At 36.5% G+C, this 25967-nt stretch overlaps 1 protein-coding gene across 1 annotated transcript; it reads right to left on the bottom strand.

Moving 5' to 3' along the window:
- Positions 1-15594: 15594 nt before the first annotated feature.
- LOC124919417 (protein transport protein SEC31 homolog B-like) lies at positions 15595-25738 on the bottom strand. The gene is made up of 22 exons (XM_047459649.1): positions 25185-25738; positions 24792-24846; positions 24568-24690; positions 24245-24341; positions 24127-24163; positions 23936-24041; positions 23799-23856; positions 22747-22844; positions 22410-22529; positions 22185-22227; positions 21412-21521; positions 21210-21337; positions 20554-21121; positions 19968-20060; positions 19616-19801; positions 19143-19356; positions 18953-19065; positions 18703-18867; positions 18077-18205; positions 17471-17756; positions 16193-16431; positions 15595-16035 (listed from the first exon to the last, which is right to left on the bottom strand). The coding sequence occupies exons 1-22, from the start codon at positions 25499-25501 to the stop codon at positions 15946-15948; spliced, it is 3375 nt and encodes a 1124-aa protein (XP_047315605.1). The 5' UTR covers positions 25502-25738; the 3' UTR covers positions 15595-15945.
- Positions 25739-25967: the final 229 nt, after the last annotated feature.

The following is a 25967-nucleotide window of genomic DNA, read 5'->3' as shown; positions in this document are numbered from 1 at the left end:
AAAGGAGGAAAATTCACTATGGTTAAAGTAAAAGATTACAACTTAGAGAAATAAGATTTATGACAAATATTTTGTGTGTCAAATTGTGCCGAGTGAATAAAATTCTAACTAAGATCATATATTTATAGCCACATAATTGGGCCTAGTGGAGCCAATATCAAACAATTAAGATTTTATTTTATTTTATATTATTTTATTTTATCGCGAGCCTAGGCCTAGACTTCGATCAAAACTAATTTGGGTTACCATAATCTAACAATCTCTATGTTGGGTCAAATTATTTTGACTAAGTGTTGAAATAATTTAACCACTGATATTTTGATGATGAAATAACTTATGAGTTTTGATACAGGTGTATTGAGACAATATGTTATAAGACTTGGATCTAAAGAGTATCATTAGACCGATTTTGGATTTCATTGCATAAAATTAGACTTACAGTCTAACTCATCGGAGTTAGACGTGAAGTCTAATAGACGTGTAAAGAATTAGACGGATGGTCTAATGAATACATGGAATTAGACGTAAGTCTAATAGAATTAGACGTACAGTCTAACTCATCGGAGTTAGACGTGTAGTCTAATAGATGTAAAGAATTAGACGGGTAGTCTAATGAATGCACGGAATTAGACGTACAGTCTAACTCATCGGAGTTAGACGTGTAGTCTAATAGATATAAAGAATTAGACGGAAGTCTAATGAATACACGAAATTAGACGTACAGTCTAACTCATCGGAGTTAGACGTGTAGTCTAATAGATGTAAAGAATTAGACGTAAGTCTAATGAATACACGGAATTAGACGTAAGTCTAATATGCTTATAATTAGACTGGTAGTCTAATTGATATTCGGAATTAGACGTACAGTCTAACTCATCGGAGTTAGACGTGTAGTCTAATATATTTATAATTAGACGGGTAGTCTAATTTATGCGGAATTAGACGTGCAGTCTAACTTAATGAAGTTAGACGTGCAGTCTAATAGAATGTGAAAGTTAGACGTGCGTCTAACTCCTTCAGACAAGTCTGAGGTAGAACCGGAATTAGACGTGCAGTCTAACTCAGTGGAGTTAGAAGTGCAGTCTAATGGTTATTGAATAATTAGACGTGCAGTCTAATAGAATGTGAAAGTTAGACGTGCGTCTAACTCATTCAGACAAGTCTGAGGTAGAACCGGAATTAGACGTGCAGTCTAATGGTTATTGAATAATTAAACGTGTAGTCTAATTAGTGAAAGTTAGACGTGCGTCTAACTCATTCAGACAAGTCTGAGGTAGAACCGGAATTAGACGTGCAGTCTAACTCAGTGGAGTTAGACGTGCAGTCTAATGGTTATTGAATAATTAGACGTGTGGTCTAATTAATGAAAGTTAGACGTGCGTCTAACTCCTTCAGACAAGTCCGAGGTAGAACCGGAATTAGACATGCAGTCTAATGGTTATTGAAATTAGACGCGAGTCTAATTCTATTAGACCTGACGGTCTAATAGACGTTTTTCCGTTAGAAGGAGACGACTTATTTCATTAGACTGATTTTCACAATTCGTCTAACTGAAATACGTCTAATGCTCAATTTAACCAGTACACTTGAATCTAGCATTTCACCTACCCACGTGCTATAGTTGTACCCTACTTCTGCTCCACTTTCTAGTGAAGATTAGTACAACAACTATATGCATCCAATCAAGGAATTCTACGTAAGAGAATTTCCCTCAAATTACTTGTTTTGCAGGTACATTCCTGATGGAATATTCGGCGCACTACCCGTGATGTACGACCACGATCCTTGTGCTCAGAACCTGATGTGTACAATGAAGGCTTTCCAATGAAAGAGTGCCACGTATCATTCTTGAAGTTTCGACCGTTAGCTCCTGCTTAGTATTTAACCAATCCTAAGGACAACGGACGAAGCACTAGTTAACCCATTACTTGCCAATCTTGCTTACTGAGAATTCAAGCCTTTGAATATTGTGAAGCTTCTTTTGATTGTACTGTGTGTGAATCAAGAGAGAGAGAGAGCTATAATCAAAACACCTTTAGCTGAGTGATATTCTTCATCTTGTAATTGAACAGAAAGTGTTCTGTTCAATAATGAGCTAAGTGTGTGCGTAAACTGTATTTGATTCTAATCATCTTATAGTGAATCCTTCCGGTGGTTGGAAGAAGGGGTGACGTAGGAGAATTTCTCCGAACATCCATAAAGAAACTGTTGTGTTCTTCATATCTGTCATCTTTTCATATTTCATCTTGTGCTTCAAACCCAAGTAAACAATTTCGCCTTGAATCCGTTTCAAGTGTTTATACAAGTTTGCGTAGAATAGAAAGCGAATTAAATCCCTAACAGGATTTCTTTCAAACCGTTTTTCATAAGCCTTCATCCTGATGAAACAATGAACGATTTCGACATCAGATTCAGCAAGATCGTCTCCTCTTTGTCCATCCTAGGCAAGACATATAGCAACCGGGAGCTTGCGATCAAGGTCATGCGTTCTCTTCCAAGAGAATGGGACATAAAGACTATGGCGATGAGAGAATTCAAAGATCTTAACAAGATCTCTCTCTTTGATCTCTTCGCTGACCTCAAGGCTTATGAGTTCGAGTTGAACTGTAGGATGGAAGAAGATCAACCCTCGTCCGTTATTATTGCCAAGGCGCTGGTGTCTGCTGAAGAGCCACCAACCGCTCCAGACGTGAAGATGACATCTCAGCAACTGAGCAGCGATGCCATGCCATGTTTGGCGACTTCATGAAGAAGAGAAACTCTAACTCAAACTCTTCAAATTCTAATGATAATAGAAAATCTAAAGCTAATGTTACTTGTTTTAACTATGGTATTAAAGGTTATTATGCATCGGAATGCCGGAAGCCAAAGCGTGAAGATGCCAAGGAGGATGGAAAAGAGCTGAAGGCTCTTATGACTGGTGACGGAAAGAATAGAGGAAGCAGTCGTGGTTCGTACTTCTCATCCAGTGAAAGTGATGAAGAAGACGTGGCGTGCTTTATGGCCAGAGAAGATGAGGAAGAAACTCAGGAGACTGAGGTATTTGATTTCTCTTCTGAAAGATTTTCAAGGGAACAACTGGTAGCTGCACTAGATGACATTGTCATTGAGTACAGAAAGCTAGCAGAATCTCTAAATGAAACTAAATCTTCATCAGATTTAAATAAATCAAATATGTCTAAAGGGAAGGAGTCAAATGATTTTGAAAAGAAGATTGAAGAGATCTCATCTGAGAATGAGATGCTCAAGGAACAGATTCAAACTTTTTTATCTGAAAACAAAAGGCTTAACTATGTTGTCTGTGCATGGACAAGGTCTGGTGATATTGTCAAATATCAGACCAGCATGTTGAAACCTGCCAGATCTAGATCCGGATTGGGATTTGACAGCAATGATCTTAATCTGTCATGCAAAAAGTCAAAACCAAATGACAAACTTAAGCCAATAAGCTTTGTCAAAGGAAGTATGACTGACATTGAATCTGATCCTATTCATGAAGAAGTTGCTTTAAAAAATGAAATAGTTTATGTCCCACCGACTGTTAGCTGGCTTAAGAATAAGCTAGAAAAAGCTAATAAGCCTGGTAATTTAAAACCTGACTTTAAGTCAAGGAGTTTTAAAAGAAAATCTTCTTCAAAAGTTAAAAAATCAGTGGCTAGTAGGAAGTCATCTGCTAAGTCAAAATCTTATGCAATAATCACAACACAAAATGAGAAATCCATTAGAATAACTCAAATATGGATTTCTAAGGGACTAATTGATCGAGGACCCAATTGAGTATGGGTACCAAAATTTGTAAATAGTTTATTTTGTAGGTGATGCAGGAGGATAGCAGGAAGGAAGCTAGAAGAGTACTCCTCTGAGTACACAGCTTGGAAGATCAACAATGGCATCTGCCATTCTAGAAGAATAAATGTTTTTATTTGTTAAAAATGGTTTTGGTCTTTGGACCACAAAAATTGTTTATTTAACTTTAATGTCTATATTCATAATGAGAGGAAAAATTACTTTGGAAGTAAAGATACTCTCTAGACGAATATCCTTAATCGGTCTAATTAGACAAGGGTGTCTAAAAGAAACAGTGTGTACTTAGACGTATTTTTTGCTCATAATCTATACATCTAATTCTATATGTTGAGGTGTTATACATACGTAATTAGACGGACACGTCTAATAGACGTTAGACATTTTTTACGTCATGAGTAAAAGGATGCTCACGTCTAATAAACACACGTCTAACACGTGGTGTTTATGCGGAATTAGACGTACACATCTAATAAACATTAGACGGATTTTTATAAACACGGAATTAGACGTATGCGTCTAACACACTCATCTGTCTAATAGACGCTGTGTTATATTGGATTTGTGGAGTAAGAAAAACGTATAACTACGTGCCGATTAGACTGATCAAGGACAACTGTCCCACGCTAAGAGCTATCTACTTTTCCCGCTCAAAATATCAAACAGTCATCTCTTAATAACATGAAGACACGTGTCTATCAAGTTAAAGAAAATGACTGATATACCCTCATTTTTAATGATGACTTCTTGAAAAAGGACGTCTAACATTTATTAATGGGCAATACCCCTAGAATAGACGGTTATTCTGTATTTCTCTCTTTCATCAATATAAGGACATTTCTACATGAATTTGAAAGCTTCCAATCTCTCGAAATTTCTAAGAACCCTAACTTTATTTGCAGTTCTCTCACTAAATTTCTTTGAAATCTCGTGTCGATTCATATTCTCTCAAAAATGGTGAAGAAAATCACTCTCGGTCACTGTACTTTGCAGGTGGATTTTCCATCGGTGTATACGTTTGATCAACCGGAGGTGGTGAAGATGTTCCAAACCCTAGAATATTCTGGGCTAAGGAAGTATCTAGACGGACCGTTCATCTTCTACGAAGACGAAGTTCGCGAGTTCTTCAAAACGACAGATATGGTGGATGATTCCATCGTAGCAACCGTCAACGGAACGGAGATTTCTTTCGATGAAGCAGTTTATGCGGAGTTCTTTGAACTTCCGACGGAGGGTCATTTGTTCGACTTGGTTCTCTCTTCAGAAATCATGGACGAGATGAAGACAACTTTCTCTACAGACGGTTCAAAAATCCATGTGAATGGATACAAGAAGGTATTCAAACCGCAATTCATTCTTCTGAACGACGTGGTGGCGAAGGCGCTTCAAGGGAAGGCTGGTTCCTTCAATCTCTATAGTCAAGACCGTTTTGACTATATGTGTGCTATCTCAAAGGGGATCCAGGTAAACTGGGCTCATACCCTTTTCCAGAACTTATGCTACTCTATCTGTCAGGTGAACAAGGAAAGTATCACGTATGCGGCTCAACTAAGCCACATTTTGAATCATTTGGGGGTTCCTGTTGATGAATCGGCGCAGATCAATTCTCCACGAGTATTTACTGCTCTTACAGTGGCTAATACACTAACGAGGTTGAAGAACAACCTTGAATCTGCATCTGGTGGTGCTTCCAGCTTCCAGACCCATGGAAAACCTTCCACCCGATCCAAGCCTTCTGCTTCTATTATGTCAACAGGGGCAAAGAGAACCAAAACAGTGAACAAATCGGAGGTCAGTTCCTCCAGTCTGAAAAGTCCAAACCAGAAGGACTCTGAATCTGTTGATTCAAGGTTGAAGCAAGGTCCAGGCGTACTTGCTGCAACCCCAATGTCATCTTTATCCACTCCCTCAACCTATTTGAGGAAACCTTCGAGGTCTTGTGCCTCAAAGGAGAAGAAGACAAAGGCGCCCCGCGCGTCTAAATCTGCAAAGGTAAAGTCTTCCAAATCTTTGGCAGTTGTGCCAAAATTTAATGTTCCCATGGTGGAACAAGATGAGTCTATATTCTCTCCATTGAGAGAATCTGCTGAAGGGCCTGCTGTTGAGTCAGCCGGTCCAAATGATGAAACTGTTAACAGGGCTGAGTCTCCTGTTATTCAAACTGATCTTGTAGCCGCCGGTGCTACAGAGTCATCGCAACCAGAACAAGGTGCTATTCTTACCCTTATAGCTGGTGAACCCAATATTCCTACTTCCAAAGATTCATTGGTAGCTGGGAAAGTTGTTTGTATGGAGCTTCCTGTTGAGCTCTGTAAGAAACCACAATCTTCTTTCGAACTGTTGCGTTCCAGAAAAGGGACAAGTGGAATTGTGATTGGTGAACCAAGACCCGCTCCAAAACCCGTAGAGGTTGTTGGAAAAGGAAAATCCATTGCAATTCAAGCTCCTGAGAAGGTATTTGAGGCAACAGGTATCGTTGATCTTATTTTGGATCAAGTTAAAGTTCTTACTACTAAGAAATTGGAAATTTATGAGTCCTGGTCCATGGAGAGGCTGTCCTTCAAGTACAACGACTCTCTGTCAAACGCTGCCATATCAAAAGAATGGAAGAAGAGGGTGGCAAACGAGAAGAAAGTCTTGAAATGGGCAAGAGCTTCAAATGTTGGTGAGGCTTTGAAGAAAAGAGAACTCGTGGAAGCTTGCAATCTTGGAAAAGCTCTTTTTCCAATTTTTGAAGCCAGGAAAGCTAACTTCAATCCTAACGAGAGAGGAGCTGATGTTGAAGTAAAGGTATTGAAGAAGTTGAATGATATCCTGGACAACTACGTCTCTGTTGCTTCTAAGTACCTTCATGGCGCCGACTGCTCTAGCGCAGAACCTCTCAATGAAGAAGAAGCTATGGATATTCCAGATGTTGATAATGATGCTGATGAGACAGATACTGCTCTCCTGATCGAATTCGGGAATCTTTCTGCTGAAGAGAGACGCATTCTAGATCAACCTATTCAAGAGCGTCTGAATGGAGAAGAAGAAGAAGATGTGATTATCCAAGAGCCTGAACAAGCTCTTGAGCTAAATGAAGAAGAAGTCATCATAGTAAATGTGACTAAGGAGGCTTTTAAAGCTCCTATTGAAAAAGACGTGTTAATAACCCCTGTTGCGAGAACAGAGGTTGTTCAAGAAAAATTGGCCGAGGACACTCAGCCAGAAACTGCCAGAACTGAGGGGGAACCCTCTAAAGAGAAGAATGATGAAGAAGAAAGTTCCTCATCTGAGGAGGAACAGGATCAGCAAGAAAATTTTGTGAAGCCCCGTCTATTTCACGACACTATTGTGGGAAGTGTTCACGAAAACATCAACATTCCTCTTCACTACTCTGGAAATATGTATGAGAGATTTCAGAGGGCTGAAGAAGAAATTGAAGAAGAAGAACGAGACAAAGCTGCTAAGAATGCCGAAATGAATCAGCCGGAGCAATCCTTGCAGGTTCATACAAACTTTGAGCCTATTCAAAGTATGGCAGCAGAATCTGAAGAAGTGTCGTCTCATGAAGAGTCATCTGCCGGAGGAAACAAAGTGTTAAGATCTATGAAGTCCATGATCTCATCAATTCAAAAGACCATGTCTCAGACCTTGAACTCAAGGGAAGAAGAAAGAGAGAACTTTCGCAATATTTTCAAGGTCCTCACTGAGCTGGATAACACTTTGAAGAAGAATACATATGAGACCCATATCGCGAATGTAAAATTTTCAAAATTTGAAAAGGAACTCTACAGCCGTCAAAGTGAATTATTAGACATTGAAAGGCATTTAAACGATGAACGCCACAAGGAAACCATGGAAGAATTCAGTCTGGTGAAGAATCAGATGGTGGAAATTCAGGGTTGCATGAGAAGGAATGACAATGAACTTCAAGAATTTGCTGACTCCATTGCTAGGAAGTTTCAAGCAAAGGCCAATGCTGAAGGTGCTCAACCTCGACCAGTTCAAGGAGAATCAAGCAGAAGAAATGATGGTGTGTCAACCGGCACAAGATCCAGGCGAGCTCCAAACACTGATGTCAACCCTAGGCCAACCAAGAGAGGTGGAGGTCGAAGCGGCGGTGAGCATGGAGGTAGAAGTGATGGTGGCCGGAGTAGGCTATCAAATGTTGATCAAGGTGGACGTGCCAGTAGTGGTGAACGTGGTGGAAGGTCAAGTGCAGGCGGTCGTGGTGGTCGCGGCTATCCTCATTTCATGAACATGCTTCCTGGTCAAGAGATGAGTCCAACCGATCCTCGAGTTAAAAGGGAAGAACAATAACTTCTCTTCTTTTACTCTATTTAACTCCTTTGAACATGTTTCTTTGATGGTTTCTTGAATATTGGTTTTGGATGAATGATGTAAGTGAACAAGGTTTCTGTTTATTTGTATGATGAATGCATGCTTTGATATATGTATACAGGTCTGCAATTTCTTCATCAAAAATGGGGAAATTGTTGGGTCAAATTATTTTGACTAAGTGTTGAAATAATTTAACCACTGATATTTTGATGATGAAATAATTTATGAGTTTTGATACAGGTATATTGAGACAATATGTTATAAGACTTGGATATAATGAGTATCATTAGACCGATTTTGGCTTTCATTGCATAAAATTAGACTTACAGTCTAACTCATCGGAGTTAGACGTGTAGTCTAATAGACGTGTAAAGAATTAGACGGATGGTCTAATGAATACACGGAATTAGACGTAAGTCTAATAGAATTAGACGTACAGTCTAACTCATCGGAGTTAGACGTGTAGTCTAATAAATGTAAAGAATTAGACGGGTAGTCTAATGAATGCACGGAATTAGACGTAAATCTAATATGCTTATAATTAGACTGGTAGTCTAATTGATATTCGGAATTAGACGTACAGTCTAACTCATCGGAGTTAGACGTGTAGTCTAATATATTTATAATTAGACGGGTAGTCTAATTTATGCGGAATTAGACGTGCAGTCTAACTTAATGAAGTTAGACGTGCAGTCTAATAGAATGTGAAAGTTAGACGTGCGTCTAACTCCTTCAGACAAGTATGAGGTAGAACCGGAATTAGACGTGCAGTCTAACTCAGTGGAGTTAGACGTGCAGTCTAATAGTTATTGAATAATTAGACGTGTAGTCTAATTAGTGAAAGTTAGACGCGCGTCTAACTCCTTCAGACAAATCTGAGGTAGAATCAGAATTAGACGTGCAGTCTAACTCAGTGGAGTTAGACGTGGAGTCTAATGGTTATTGAATAATTAGACGTGTAGTCTAATTAGTGAAAGTTAGACGTGCGTCTAACTCCTTCAGACAAGTCTGAGGTAGAAACGGAATTTGACGTGCAGTCTAACTCAGTGGAGTTAGACGTGCAGTCTAATGGTTATTTAATAATTAGACGTGTGGTCTAATTAATGAAAGTTAGATGTGCGTCTAACTCCTTCAGACAAGTCTAAGGTAGAACCGGAATTAGACGTGCAGTCTTACTCAGTGGAGTTAGACGTGCAGTCTAATGGTTATTGAAATTACACGCGAGTCTAATTCTATTAGACCAGGCGGTCTAATAGACGTTTTTCCGTTAGAAGGAGATGAATTATTTCATTAGACTGATTTTCACAATCCGTCTAACTAAAATACGTCTAATGCTCAGTTTAAGCAGTACGCTTGAATCTAGCATTTCTCCTACCCACGTGCTATAGCCGTACCCTACTTCTGCTCCACTTTCTAGTGAAGATTAGTACAAAAACTATATGCATCCAATCAAGGAATGCCACGTAAGAGAATTTTCCTCAAATTACTTGTTTTGCAGATACATCCCTGATGGAATATTCGGCGCACTACCCGTGATGTACGGCCACGATCCTTGTGCTCAGAACCTGATGTGTACAATGAAGGCTTTCCAATGAAAGAGTGCCACGTATCATTCTTGAAGTTTCGACCGTTAGCTCCTGCTCAGTATTTAACCAATCCTAAGGACAACGGACAAAGCACTAGTTAACCCATTACTTGCCAATCTTGCTTATTGAGAATTCAAGCCTTTGAATATTGTGAAGTTTATTTCTGATTGTATTGTGTGTGAATCTAGAGAGAGAGAGCTAGAATCAAAACACCTTTAGCTGAGTGATATTCTTCATCTTGTAATTGAACAGAAAGTGTTCTGTTCAATAGTGAGCTAAGTGTGTGTGTAAACTGTATTTGATTCTAATCATCTTATAGTGAATCCTTCCGGTGGTTGGAAGAGGGGTGACATAGGAGAGTTTCTCCGAACATCCATAAACAAACTGTTGTGTTCTTCATTTCTGTCATATTTTCATATTTCATCTTGTGCTTCAAACCCAAGTAAACAATTCCGCCTTGAATCCGTTTCAAGTGTTTACACAAGTTTGCGTAGAATAGAAAACGAATTAAATCCATAACAGGATTTTTTTCAAACCGTTTTTCATAAGCCTTCATCCTTAGCCAGACCCCAGTCTCTATCGATAAAGCCGATCATATCACTCTACCTTGACACAGATCCAGTTTGTCAAAAGAAAATTTGATCTTCAAAATATAGAAAATAATCATAGCATTCTCCACTTATTCCAAAAGCCCTATGGGCTTAAACAACCAAGACCAACTAAGTTCGAGCAATGCTCAAACTTAGCAATGGGGAGTTCCTTTGTTATCATATAAGAAAGATTATCAACAGTACTAATTTTGCTCACATCAATATCACAACGAGCAATAAAATTTCGTACAGAATGGTATCGCACATTAATGTGCTTAGTCAGAAAAATATCATTTTGACTATCACAAAACACCGTCGTCATCAGTAAATCCTTCTTGAATTCCCCAAATAGGACTTTCAACCAAATATCAGTTTTACAAACTTCTGCAATGGTCATGTGTTCTACCTCAGTAGTAGACAACACGATTGAAATATGTAGAGTATACTTCCAACTAATTGCACGACCTCCAATACAAAACACAAAACTTGTAAGCGATATTGTTCTGTCAAGGTCGCCAGCATAATCAAAGTCAACATAACCGATAACTCAATCTCTAGTCTTCCCAAACTATAGGTGAACATCCATTGAACTTTTTAAATAACGTAAGATCTACCAAACAGCTCTCCAATACACTTTACCTAGATTTTCCAGATATTTGCTATATGCACTTACTGAATATGTCAAAACTAATCAAGTACAAACCATTGCATACATAAGTGAACCAATTGCAATGAAATATGGAGCTCGTAATAAATACTCGATATCCTTATCAGACTGAGGTGACATAGTTGAAAATAGTTTAAAGTGAGTTATAAATAGAGAACTTATAAGGCTGTCATAAAAATTGTTGAATAGATAAAGGATTTTGAAGTAGACGAAACTATCAAAATCATTTCTCTTGAAGTCATAAGTGGTCATAAAAGAGTCGAACTTTTTATACCATTTCCTTAATGATTACTTTAAACCATAAATGATTTTCTTCAAATAACAAATACAATTATCTTCTCTTAAGACTGTAAATCCTTTAAGTTGATGCATATAGATGACTTCATCTAAAACTCCGTGTAGAAACACTATCTTCGCATCTAACTGCCCAAGCTCCAAAATATGCATCGACACGATGCCAAGTAATACTCGAATCAAAGTATGTTTCACAACCGAAGAAAACACATCAGTAAAATCAATCTCCAAAATTCGACTATAACCTTCCTCATCGAGTCTTCGAGGAGGTCTAATTTCATATATGGGCTTATCTATAGTAATATGATATTGTGGTGCAAGCGATGAATTATTTTACAACTCTAGGGTAGTTGATGGTAGTGTTGCAAATTTAAATTATGATATGCTCTTAAACTCCACATGCATGCTAAATTCTTACTGAGTTTTATCTCGAAAAGGGTTAGATTTTTGCTCAATCTGATCACAAGAAGATATAAGAGGTGTAGCATGTAACATATGTGTTTAATCAAAACAACATTTTGACTAATTATAACCTTTCCGGTTTCAAGACACCATAACTTATACCCCTTTACACTGGACTTACCGTCGATTAAAATACACTTCATAGATTGAGCCTCCAATTTTCTTTCATCAACATGAGCATACTTCGAACAACCAATATTTTCAAATCAAAATAACTATAAGAAATACCATACCATACTTATTGTGGAGTCTATTTATTAATTATAGTTGATGGAGAACGGTTGACGAAGAAACATGCTAAAGCTGCAACTTCAGCCTAAAAAGACTTTGATAAATCAACATTAAAGTTTTACGTAGAAACCCAAGACGGAAAAAACTACGGGCAGAGGAGGAAAATTTACTATGGTTAAAGTAGAAGATTATAACTTATATATAGAGAAAAGAATAATGACAACTATTCTGTGTGTAAATTTGTGATGAGTGAATAAAGTTCTAATTAAGACCATATATTTATAGTCACATAATTGGGCCTAGTGGGACCAATATCAAACAATTATGATTTTATTTTATATTATTTTATTATATCGCGAGCCTAGGCTCATGCCTCGATCAATACCCATACGGGTCACCATAATCTAACAGTAATCAATTAAGTTATCTTGGGTTTTTTTATATATGATTGGCCTAATTAATATATTGGAGATTTCTAAATTAATGGATCTCAATGTTATAATCTTTTATATAGTTTACATTTTGAAATGAATATAAAAATGAATTGTATTCCTTTATTGTATTAGAACTACACTCGACGTCGGTGCCGAACCAAAGGCCACCCGCTTTGCCAAGCCAGATTCCTCCAAAATCAACATGGATCGCAATTGGTAGAACTAAGACAAAAGATCACTCTATTGGAGTAACGTTGCCACCCCATTGTACGTCTTCATTAGGCCCGTGACCAACTGCAATACAATTTGGTCGTTTAAGATTGGGCTACCGACGCCCTACAATTGATCGGCCAAGACTTTGAGATGTTGACAATAAGACGAGACCCCGGAAAAATCCGCCATAATGGTGTGGAAAACTCTTACTCGAGGGAAACCGCACGAGAATGACAATTATCTTGAAAAATCCCACATAACTATGTCTAGGTTTGCTCGGCTGTAGATTCTGATTCCAAGATTGTTTGAAGGAGAACTTGTGAGATTGTGACATAGATCCATTAAAGGACAGTGACATCGAGAGTTAGCTACATATCTTTCTCTTTATCTATCGATGGTGGCTGTAGAACAGGGACTGGTGGGATGATGTGATGAAGGACTGAGAGACAATTTCGTAATATCAATAATATGATTCGTACATTACTTGCTCATGCCTAGATACCACCTAATTTTGGCATCATGCTCTCCAAATGGCCACATACCTCCTAAATATTTTTCTGCGTAAACACATGGCATACGTTACTCCGTTACAACATTTGTACCGCAAAGATCCAATGTATGACCATTTACGCGTGTTTGGGTGTTTGTGTTATCCTTTATTTTCATCCACAATAATTCATAAACTTCTTCCATGTTCTACCCATTTGTCTTTCTTGGATACCCACCAATCACCATGGCTATAAGTGTTTTGACATATCAAATGATAAAATCATTATTTGTCATCACGTCATCTTTGATGAATCTCATTTTTTTTTTGAAATTCAGTCCCCTCTACTCTCATATGATTTTCTCGATGATCCGCCATCACCATATGTGATTCATCATTAGTATAACCTTGTAGCTGCCCTATAGGATCCGAACTAGAAGTTATCCATACAAGAAGAGTTTAATTCTTTGATTGCTAATAAGATGTGGGAGTTGATTCCCCGTCTAAGTGATGTTAATATTATTTGTTTTTTATGGGTCTTTACTCATAAAGACCGTGCTACCGATTCTTTTGAGAGGCATAAATCTTGTCTTGTAAGTGATGAAAAACTCAACAGGTTGACGTTGATTGTGGGGAGACTTTCAGTCCTACTATCAAACCGACCACTATTTGGTTAGTCCTTAGTTTTTCCCTATTGAAGAAATGGTCAATTCCCCAACTTGATGTAAATAATGCTTTTATCCATGACACTCTTGATGATGTTGTATACATGTATCATCCCATTGAGATTAGAAATTCCTCATTTCCTCATCATGTCTGTCGTTTGAAGAAATCATTGTATGGTTTGAAGTAGAATTCTCGAGTTTGGAACAAATGTTTACAGATTTTGTGTCCACATTTGGGTTTTCCTAGACTATTTCAGATCACTCATTATTTATGTTTTGCTAGGGTGAGCACATGACATACTTGTTATTGTATGTTGATGATAATATTGATGATATCCTCTAACTCTCTCCGTTGATTCTTCATCTCCAACTTGAGTACGAAATTACGGGTTGAAAATTTTGAGAGTTCTTTTTGAAAATTTTGATCCAATCTCAACATACATCGTACATTTACTTCGATTGCGGGTTGTAATAAATGTAATCAATTAATAGTTATCTTGGGTTTTTCTATATATGGTTGACCTAATTAATATATTGGAGATCTCTAGATTAGTGAATCTCAATTTTATAATCTTGTATATAGTTACATTTTGGAATGAATAGAACAACGAATTGTATTCCTTTATGTACAAAAGCTTCATCACCTCAACCGTTTTCTCTATGATTAACTCTTCTATTATATTCACACACTCTTGATGTTGGAGAAACCATTCATAAACAATTTTCTCTATGTCTGAGTATTTGACTGGTTTGTGATGCTTGGAAGATTCATCTTTGTCAAAATCAGCTGATAGGAACTCTGATGATTGCTCTAGAGTGTTTGATATTATTCATTTACTAATTTTCAAATTGAAAGTTTTGTCAACCCACCATACCAAATCTTGTTGAGTGCATCCTTGGTGATCTCTCTTATATTAAGATATTGTTCAAACATTTATCGTTGTTGATTGGTCATGATTGATTTTTGAACACTTTTTAATTTAGGAGTCATAATTGATGTGATTTTAAAATTTTCAATGGACATTTTATAATGATCAATTTCTAACCATATTTAATGTTATGTTTGGTTAAATGTACTAACTTTTTTGATAACATAAACTATTTTTTTTACTCATTCAAAAATAATAAATTTAACAAATTTAATTAATTGGTGAATAAATATTCATAGAATAGAATGTGTATTTATTTTTATAATTTACTTTTCATTTCTAAATAATATACATGGTACCATGGTACATTGAACTTAAAAATTTATAAGTCATACATAAAACCTCTTTAAATTAATAAATTATTAATTTATCAATATAATAATATCTCATTAAATTAATTTTAAAATAATTAATAAAAAAAATTAAATAAAAAAAACAAATGTATAATAACAATTTTCTTATTATATAATAATAAAGTTGGTACAACTCTAAAATTTATTAGTTACATTCGTTATATTAGATATATTTAGATCAATTTAAATGCTCCACCCTAATCCACAATAATGACATAACCAATTTTCAACCAAAAACGGTCGTGCTAATTTATGTAAAAAAATAAAAATAATATTTGCATTGATAGAAAATTATTTTGATTTTTTCATATAAAATATGGTTGATTATTTTAGTTTACCTATTTAAATATCTAAATTAAATAACTGCAATCTGTTCAACAAACTTATTTTTTCTTGTGACAAAATGACTTTCTAACAATCCTAAAAAGACATGGGAAAGATGAGAAGTCTCAATACATAACCTCTAAGGATCAGGCTATGTGATGTATGACATCAAATTTCAAATAAAAAAAACAATTTCTCCTTAAAAAAACAACTCAAACAACATCATCATGTCTAACACAAACAGAACCATTATTATATAGTCAATCATCACCTATCAGATTACAAGTCAATGGAACAACCATCAAAGAATATCAACTCAAAAGACCCCCAAAAAGTCACCACATTATCAATAAAAACATTCCCCAAAAACAAAATCTATTTATTCTACAAGTATGAATTGAACAGCCAGCAAAAACAAAACAAAAAAAAATCCAGTAAAATTTAATCAGGGTTTGATAGATGTGCTAAAAAAAAGACAGCCCCCATTGTCTAGATCTGAAGAAGTTTTTCTTGTGCACAATGAATAAGGGGAACTTGAAGAAATAAATGACTTCTAAGCACACAACATTTGATGTATTACAGTTCATCGGACATTCTGCCTGGTTTTGATCATTCGTTTTAGGGCAGTTAACCAGAAATTGCACTCATCCCAATCACTTGTGGTAAGTTGAACCTGTGCATAAATACATAGATCAAAATAAAAAATAAATAAAAAACATGGCCCATTCACTTTTTTTCCTTTTATAAGCCTGGTCTGGAATGTTTCGTGTTTTGCTTTCGATAAAGAAATACACATTTTTTTTCTATAGTTAATAGTACAAAGGTGTTACCTGAACTTGGAGAGCAGTATTGAAATCACCATTGTCCAATGCTTGGGAAATATGGACAAGCTTTTCAGCAGCATTTTTCGATATATCTCCCCTGTTAAGCTTTTCATACAAAGCACCTATTTTCCTGGAGTTGTCCTCTATTTCACGCTTTTTAGCAGGCACAGCTCTTGGTCCCCCGAGTACTTCCGATGTTTCGTTAAAGAGTCTGGTCAAAGTTGCAATTACGGGCCTCAGATGAGCTGTTACAAGGAATGATGATTCACAAAGTCAGCTGAATTCATTAAGGATGAATATGTTGTATTCCTATATATAGTAGTAGCCATTCTAATCCTAATCTAATTAGTATACTAACTTAATTAGCCAATTAATCATATAATTATCTAGTTGTTCTGAGCCCCGCCCTTCCAAAACACCAGAATATGCCCTTCGCTTTTTTTCAACCATCGTTCCAAAACAAATCAATTCACATAAAGCTGATTAAGGACTTTCTTATGAAGGGTTATTTGAATAACCAAGTGGTTATTTCCAATAATCTTGTTTGGTTAAGGTTATAAAATAATTTAGTTATTTGGGATAATTTGGGTACAAGACAGTAGGGCTATAAATATATAATTAATAGATATATTGTTTTCAAAAAGATAGAAGGTATTTTGGATGATGATTTGAGTGAGTAGACTATTGATTGGATAGTGGGTTATTTGAAATTAGACCTTGTTCAATATGAGTTATTTGAATTTGATCTCACATAACCCATTATTCCATCATCAATAATCACATTATTCAGATTAACCACCAAAATAATTCTAGTTCTTTCTTTTTTATTAAACATTATATATTTATACTCATTATGTCTTTTTACCCAAATAACTCATTTATAAATAACCTACACCAAACAAGGTCATTTTAAAATAACCCAAGATCGAACAAGGCCTTAATCTCAAATAACCCAATCAAACAAAGCCTAAATGAATCCATTTATAAGCCAGATGAAAGAAGATATATCATTTCAAGCTCCACTAAATCTTAGAAATGGTTCAAACAAGTAATACCAGGCACTTTTGTACCCCCAATTTAAATAACATACACCAAACAAGGTTATTATTAAATAACCTACTGCTTATCCAAATAATCCAAGATTGAACAAGCCCTTATCTCAAATAACCCACATTAAACAAGGCCTTAATGAAGACACTTATAAGCAACAACATCATCCAGATGAAAGAAGATATATCATTTAAAGCTCTGCTGAATCATAGAAATGGTTAAAACAAGTAATACCAGGAACTTTTGAAGTGTCAGCTGTCTGTACTGTCGCTATTGGAGCTACAGGAGCTGCGGCAGGTGGCACCACAGCTGACTGAGCTGGGCTAGACGATTGTGTTTGACTCATTACAGGTCTTTGTACTCCAGAATTTGCAACTGGCACAAATCCCCGTGGTGCAGATCCAGGAGTGAAGACCTGAGGAGGCATTTTGTGACCCTGGATCGGACCAGATTGAGATGGGATGGATCCCAGTGAACCGTCACCAGAAGGACCAGTAGTATAATTAGGAAATCCAGTCCCCTGAAAAATAATATGTATATGAATATTTCAAAGACACCGGTAGTCTTTGATAAAACAACTTATCACTTAATCTGAATAATTAAGTGCTAATATGAATTAAGTTCATATGATAATTATACTCTAAAATTACTTAATTATATAGATTCAGCTCCAATTAAGCTAACGGTAAGATATTTTCATTTGGTTTATTCAACATTTATTTTTTAAAATTAATTAATTCGACACCTAAAATTCAGAACTCAACATTCAACACTTAATTTTCAGTTTTATCAACACATAGATTGGAAATTTCCCAAAGTAGCTAAGGGAAGTGTACTTACTGGATATAACTGAGAACCCAATGTTGGCGCCTGCTGATACTGATCAGCATTTCTTAATGTCATGGGTTGTGCAGGATTGAAAGTTTTGACAGCTGGTGGATTATTGGCAGGTGGAGGCACAAATTGCATCTGAAACATAAAGTCATAAAGCAAAAATGATTGAACTTCAGACAAAAGGCTATTTACTTGACAGCATCATCACAGCACAGTCACAAGCTCTATACTAAAAACCCTGCAAAAGCTCTACTATAGAAGAGTTGCCATAATTCTGAATGAAGAGATTGAACCAAGCTCATTTAGGCAGCACTTGGACATTACAAGAAATAAATGTCTTTAACTAGAAAGTAGAGTGCTTGCAATAGTCAGCAAAAAAAAAGTATCCATTGCACAAAACTAAAAGTTATTGATTTTATAGAAATTAATAGATCGCTTGATTGTGGTTTCATTTTATGACATTTAAGTTGGGAGGGGTGGAGACTTTTGCAAATGAATCAATTATCATTACTAGTTACCCATTTTCAGATCTCACTTTTGGAGACCACGTGTTATAATTAGTTGTACTAATTTCTAAGCTAAAGATATGATCTTCGCCTTTATTTTAACAAAAAAAATAATTGTGGGCTTACCTGTGACTCCTGTAATGCAGGCGATGGAAACATTGGAGTTTGTGCCACAGGCTGATACGGAGCAGGCACCCCATATCCTCTACCATATGAAGCACTAGGAACTTGTTGATAGCTATTAACATAAGAATTGTCTTGAACACTCTGCATGTGGGATGGCACTGATTCCTATGTGACAAATGAAAGATCTAAAGGGTTCATAAGCAATAAAAGCAGCTTAAACATTTGTTCGATAAATAAAATGGGCAATCACCTGATAATATTGAGAAGAGTTCATCGCACCAAAATTTGACTGAACGCCACCATACCCAGTTGGAGTCTGTGATGGATGGTACTCAGGCTGGACAGGCTTGGGAATTTCTCTATCTGCCAATCATCAATAAAATAAAAATCCACAATTCCATTTTAAATGAACCAAAAGTGATAAAGCCAAAGATAAAGACCATTCTCAATAGACATGGCAATTCGCTCTTGCAGAACCCTGAGTTCAGGCGATAATTCTTCCAATCCCAATAGTTTCAAATATCCCATAGCAGTAGATAAAAGTCCTTGACTTGCTAAGATTTCAGCATACTTCTCAACAAGCTTGCACAAAGAAGCACTATATTGCTTTTGCTCAGTAGCCAAAACAAAAACAATAGTCTTCTCCATCAAGTCCTGACAAAATAAACTAGATGTGTTAAATTCAGGTCTATCAGGCCTTGTTTGATAAAGGATTATTTGGATTTAATCCAAATAACAATGTATGTCATCATCAATCAAATCATTCAAATCCTCAACTAAAGTACTAAATTACCCTTTCCACTTTTTCATCAAACAAGGTTTTTTCCTAAAGAAAATGGTTTATTTCAACAGAAAAAAACTACATCAAACAAGCTCCAGTATTCAGCATGATTACATGAGTAAGTATACTTGCCTGGAAAAGGTCAACATAAGATTTCCCTTCAAGCTCTCTGCTAAGATTCCAAGACCATATTTCTACAGTCTTATCAATATTCCCAGCACATATGTAACAGAGAGTAGCAGCCAGAATATTGCCTGCAGTCATAAGCCTAGAAGCAAGTGCACTGCAAAGCAAAGTCCACTCCTCTTTCGCAGCAAACTGTTTATCAGTGAGGGAAAGTCATAAAATTAACATTCTCAATAATTCTGTATCTTTTAGTTTTCTAAAATAACAGAAGATTAATTGAAATGAAAAACCAGAACATACAACTAATTAACATTCTACAATTACATATAAGCATTATTATCCAGTCAAAGTAACTTACAGAGCAAAGAAGAGCGAGAGTCTCTTTCCAGGATTTCAAAGGCCTAGTGCTCACAAGGTTGGTCAGATCATTGCTCACCATTGCAGAGACAATCTGTGAATGAAAACATGAAATGGTTATTTTTTTAGGAACGTTATTTTTTTCAATGGAGGAAGCTAGCAGAGCAACTTTCCACTTCAATCAAGGTGCTTTCAGTGGGAATCAAAGCTAAGACCTCAGCCTCTTAGTTCAAGACTCTTACCACTCGAGCTATCCTAGATGGGCAAGAACATAACCCTCAACCTAGAGAAGTAACTCAATAACTCTCTAGTTGAACAATTGAATTTTATTTTGTCTGAGACTGGTTTTTTGCCAGTGGAAGAGGTTAGCAAGGCATCCCACCGCCGTAACCTCCCACTTCAGTCAAGGTGCTTTCAGTGGGAATCAAAGCTAAGACCTGAGTCTCTTAGTTCAAGACTCTTACCACTCGAGCTTCCCTGAGTGGTCAAGAACATAACACTCTAGTTGAACAATTGATTTAAGCTCTCAACTTACCATGTAACGAGAATCATATAAAGATTGACAAGTAAAGGCCAAATAAACAAACCTTCAAATAAGGAGAGCGGCTCATCTTAAGGTACTGATCACGTGTGCTCTCCCACAAGGAAGAGCCACCAAGATGACTAATAACTAAAGCATCAGCAATCTTATTTGCAGATACACATTGCACAACTGCACTCTTATAATCTCCAACCACCAATGCATGTTGAATAGCCTCGTCAAATGATGAGTCAGAACTTCCATCCTCTTCTGCATCCATTTCTGGTTGCAATTCCTCCTCGCCACCGGTAAGAGAGACTCCCACATTTAATTTATCCCCAGAAGTTGAGACTGGTGTTTCAGCTTTAGGGCTTGGAAGATTGTTAAAGAAATCCTCCTCATTATCAGTTAGGAGGGTAGATGCTCCATGATCATCCGTCTTGTACCCTACAAGATTTGCTACCTTCTCTTCAGTTCCAAGATCAGTAACTTCCTGGGACAGATCATTTTGCAAGTTATCTTTTTCTTCAACTGGTAAAGTAAAGCCAAGATGTGTAAGTAGCTTCGTCCTTGCTGTTCCCCCGTCTTCAGAGATAATCCTCAAAAAGCCCCAGGTTTCTTTCTCATCACTTGACCTGCTTAAACAATTTAATGTGCCGTTTAATTCAGTTTGTTCCTTGAAAGGAGAATATGAAGTAGTTGATCTGTTATAGAAAAACATACTCAGACTCCTGAGATTTTTTATCACATATTAGCCTTAGCGAAGATCTGTCCCATTCCTTTACTGTAGCTTCAAATTCAGATGAACGGCTTGCCAGGCTTTGTTCTGTAACCATGTTATTTACATAAACCTGGAGCAATTCAGCAGTAATATTACATAATCATCAACGGACAAGTGTGCAGTGTGGAAGCAATGAAAACCTACCTCGGAACCACCAGACGGACCGTCCTTAGAACTAAACGAAACAAGTTTTCCACCAAATCCGAAAGACACTCCAGATTTACGCTTGTACCATTTTGGTGCTCTCAGTGGTGCTGAACAGAAGCGATATCATTCAGAACAAATTATAAGCAGATACACTCTCATTTAAAGCTTGGAATGGATGCACATGGACTAAAATCAGAAAATGCATGATGATGTGAAACACAATCAACAATTTATAAATAAAAAATAGAAGTTGGAATTGTAACTTGATGATATACTTTTGGGGAGAACCTAAACAAGGAAGTGTCTGAAATATGTACTATTGAGAAAGCTCTCCAACCATGCATATAGTAGCAAACCTTCTGCTGCCTATTGGAAATAATGAATCCAAAAATATGTGCTTAAGCATTACTCGACTCCCTGTCCAAATTGGAATCTGATCCAAACAGATACCAGCAAGTATAAGTGGATGCATAATCACTGCTCGTTGTTAGGAATCCATCGTCAACAAGTATTTTCTTTTGATGGAAAACTGATTCCCATTAAACAAGACCAGAAGTTCAACTTCCAAGGTGATAATTTTTTGGGTCACATAAATTTGAGTAATGGAAAACATCCTCTCACAAATTAAAAGGAATGATCAATAAAGCTGGGAGCTACTTAAAACAAAAGCATCTAGCCAAAAATCAAATGGAAGACATTGTGGAAGATTCAATGCTGAAAAGTGCACAAGGTAGTTGTAACGCTTGCAATAGATAATAAGAGTGTATTACCAGCACCAAAATCGCCCTCTCCAACACCATTACGGCCATAGGCCTGCTTAAAAATCCATGGAAATACGAAATTACGAAAATATTAGTTGAACCATGGGAACAATAGAGGTTAGAGAAATATGAAGGAAACATTGCATAAGTTTAAAAAGGAATCCTCTTCCCAGCAGCAATCACAACTTTTTTTTGCACTGGTGCAAGAGATCAGTTGAAGCCAAGAAAACAGACCTCCATATTGTATATGCCAATTTTGCCATCAAATGAGGATGCTGATATAACTCCGGGTATCTTCGGATACCAGTGCACATCAAAATTCCAGTTAGTTCCAGCTGGAAGTTCAGAGACAATCTAAATGAAATTACAAATGAAAAAAAACATTAGCATCTAACAGTGGAACAAACATTACAGAAACCTCAAGTGGAGAGTGAAATCAAAACCCTGTTTGATATGAGTTGCACAGATGAGATGGTGAGAAGGGGAAATCAGTACAAGAAAGAATGCTTCCATTAAAAGCAAAGAGTCAAAAGAAAGCCTTGAGGTGTCTCAATCTAGGATATGTACATACCTCTCCAGAAACAACATCCCAGCAAATAGTACGATTGTCTTTGGCACAGGATAGCAGATATGAGCTATCGCTAGGACACCATGACATTGCAATGACACCTGATAGGAAACAACACTAAACTTAGATTTTGTATCAAGCAATTGAATAAAAAACAAGAGATGCAGTAGAAGCAACAAATTCATTTGGAATTTGTCCATGTTCAAGGGGCTAATAGGTAATATTTCATTTCCTTAGAGGCTAGTTAAAAGGGTACACAAATATCACAAACTCAACAAAAGAATAGTCTGATGGTATCTTAAGCTAACGGCAATTCATTAAATTTACAGTAGTTGCCAGAGATCTACAGCTTCAGGAGAAATCTTTCTTTTTTCAATTAAGAAATGATATTTAATCCAGAATGAAACATCCTTCATGTTTAAAAAGCATATTAAACAACAAACAAAAATAACCTACAATTTGAGCATCAGCATTTATGAAAAGAAAAAAAATGATTCTTCAGCTGTGAAAATAAGAAAGCCAATTCATTTAATGCTAGCAAGCTTATTAAGATAGTTTTTAGCTGATCTTATGAAAGAAAATATATATAGATGGGCATGTTTTCTGAAGGTTGCTAAGACAAAGGAAATTCCATGCCTAAATTGCTCTGGTTCAGTTTCTTGCAAACAATACAGTATCATTTAAAGTTTGCAACTGCAACTGCTCTTCTTGGGTTGAAAAAAAAGTACAATCCTGTAATAAATTTTCAATATCTATCTCAAGACACATTTGATAGCAAAGGGAACATATGAATACTACAGAAATCCTAGCATCAGTAGATGTTTCACCATGAAAGCATATCTCGGATTATAAATCAATCATAGACAACACAAACCCCTCCCGAAAAAGATAAGACAAGAGAACGTAATCCATATACAACATCCATATCCGATTCCAAAAGATAGATTGAGTAAAATGGAACTGAAACCCTGAAAGATAAATCAGAAAAGACTTCCAAATTCTTTTAGGCACAACACCAAAATCCTAAGGTAATGAGCAAGAATTTGTATACAAACCCTTAGTGTGGCCAACAAACTCTCTAACTGGCGACATAGTGTTCCGCATATCCCATAGCTGAAAAATAAAAAGATATATGAAGAACATGCTCATGTGAACATACTTATAAAAGGAAAAACACGAGCATAAAAATTACTCTAAGAAAAGGATCATTATCATCATCTGAAGCAACAACTAATTGTGTGGCAACGTCAGGATGCCATTGCAGGACAGAGCAACGGCGCCTATTTGAATCTGAAAAACTGATAATTTCATAGTTGAGTAAGTTAAAGTATTTTTAAATTTGTATTCACTCATCAAACAAAATACAGGCAGTTGATGTTTTACCTAATGACTGGCTTCTGTTTCTTTAGGTCCCAAACAACTGAAAAAACAAAGATTATAAATATTTATCCAATCACCATATAAAAATCAGGAGGAAACAGAGAAGTATAAGTATCTTCACCAATTGTTCCGTTATATGAGGTCGATGCTAATATATGTTGAACTTTGTTATTCCAGGATACAAAAGAAATTTCACCCTGGGTAGCAGATCCACTGCCCTGCATAAATAAACAAATTAAATCCAACATCATTTTTGTCAAATTTCTCATCCAGATGGAATCACATGTGGAAACGGGATGCATCTCAACTTAGTACGACACAAATTCATAAACTCATTGGCTTTTTTTCTACATGATTGATCCATAAACAAAAATGTTTCCAAATAAAGTGTTAAATAAATGACTCTATCAATAGGAACATAAGCATTATAGCAAACATACATACCTTGAGAGGAGGGAAGTGAGTGGGTTCTCCAGGTTTTGTTATATCCCATATACAAATTTCACCTTCATCAGCACCAGAAGCAAGATGGTTTGGTGAAAGAGAATTAAATTCCAAACCACGAACCTGAGAAAAGAGAAAAATTGAGCACAATGATGTCATTTTCTAGTCAAATACAGTAAACAAAGTTCAAACATGTATACACTTATGCAAAAGAAGAAACTTACAGGCCCTCTATGCCTTGAGAGTTGTGATACAAGAGCACTTTCACTGGCCTCGGAACTGGAATGGACCGATAAAACACATAATTTAAAGTTAAAACAAGTCAATTACTTATAACTATAAGAACATTGGCAATAAGCTGAAAATGCAGCCATATAAGCATGTTTTTCTTCTCTTTAAGTAAAAACAGTCCAAGAATAAGCAATTATAGAATGATCCATTTAACTGTCCCTACAACAGCCATCATGCAGCCACCCCCAATTACAAACAAACAAAAGAAATGGATAAGGGTTTCAATTTTCTTCCCTCGAATCATACAGTCAACTAAAGCTACAGCCAAATTCAACTAATTGAACACAAAAGAAAGAAAAAAATCGAATTGATCTGCCTATCAGTACCTGATCAGTGTTAGAGGATTCCAGAGGCCAATGCTGCCATCAACCAATCCACCAGCAATTAATCCGAGAGAGAATTCCTCCGCTCCACCAGGATTCTTCCCCCAAGAAAGTCGATTGAAACGCTCGGAAGTTGCGGCCTCTCCTGCCAAAGGAAGTTCACGTTCGTCGGACTGGAAATCAAGCTTGAAGATCTCCAGATTCGCCGATGAACTGAAGGACAGATCCACAGCGCCAGCCATCGTCCCCGCCGCCAGGTACGGTGCTTCCGGCGCGAAGGCGACTGACGCCGATCTGTTTACGGACTTTATGCAAGCCATAGCTAGAGCTCAAACCCAAATTAACACAGGATTCTCAGTATCCTTCCTATCAAGCTTCGAAAAATCTTATGAGATACTAATCCGGGGAAATCGCCGATGGGTGAGAAGTGAAATCTATTTGACTGGAATTACAAATCTTACTGATGAGAATTCTACTAGTTTGATGTAAGAACAGATCGCGAGAAGAAGAGGTTCTATGTTTGTGTGCGCGTCTCTCTCTCTCTCTCTCTCTACTTTTCTCAAAAATAAGTATCTTTTAAAGACTCAATTTTTCCAAATTTAGTAATTAGAGTCCTTGAGCCATAAGTAGATCCAATTGAATCTTCCAACTTGTAAAATTAGTCAAATTGGTCAACATTTTCATGGTGAAATTCATTTGGGATATGTCATATGTCCCATTTTGGGGTTGGAATGTTAATTTGTTCATTGATACGAGCATAAATTACTAAGGTAGCTCGGTGGTAAG

This window comes from Impatiens glandulifera, chromosome 1 (assembly GCF_907164915.1).
Source record: "Impatiens glandulifera chromosome 1, dImpGla2.1, whole genome shotgun sequence".
NCBI lineage: Eukaryota > Viridiplantae > Streptophyta > Magnoliopsida > Ericales > Balsaminaceae > Impatiens > Impatiens glandulifera.
Note: the sequence above shows the minus strand (reverse complement) of the source record. Positions and strands in the feature narration are given on the sequence as shown.

What these genes read in the sequence shown, in the direction of transcription:
- LOC124919417 (XM_047459649.1), bottom strand. Translation starts at nt 25,501, where the DNA reads ATGGCTTGCATAAAGTCCGTAAACAGATCGGCGTCAGTCGCCTTCGCG. An exon ending in AATCCTCTAACACTGATCAG is followed by an intron (nt 24,847 to 25,184) that starts GTACTGATAGGC and finishes GGTCCATTCCAG; the next exon opens with TTCCGAGGCCAGTGAAAGTG. An exon ending in CTTATGTTGACCTTTTCCAG is followed by an intron (nt 19,357 to 19,615) that starts GCAAGTATACTT and finishes TTATTTTGTCAG; the next exon opens with GACTTGATGGAGAAGACTAT.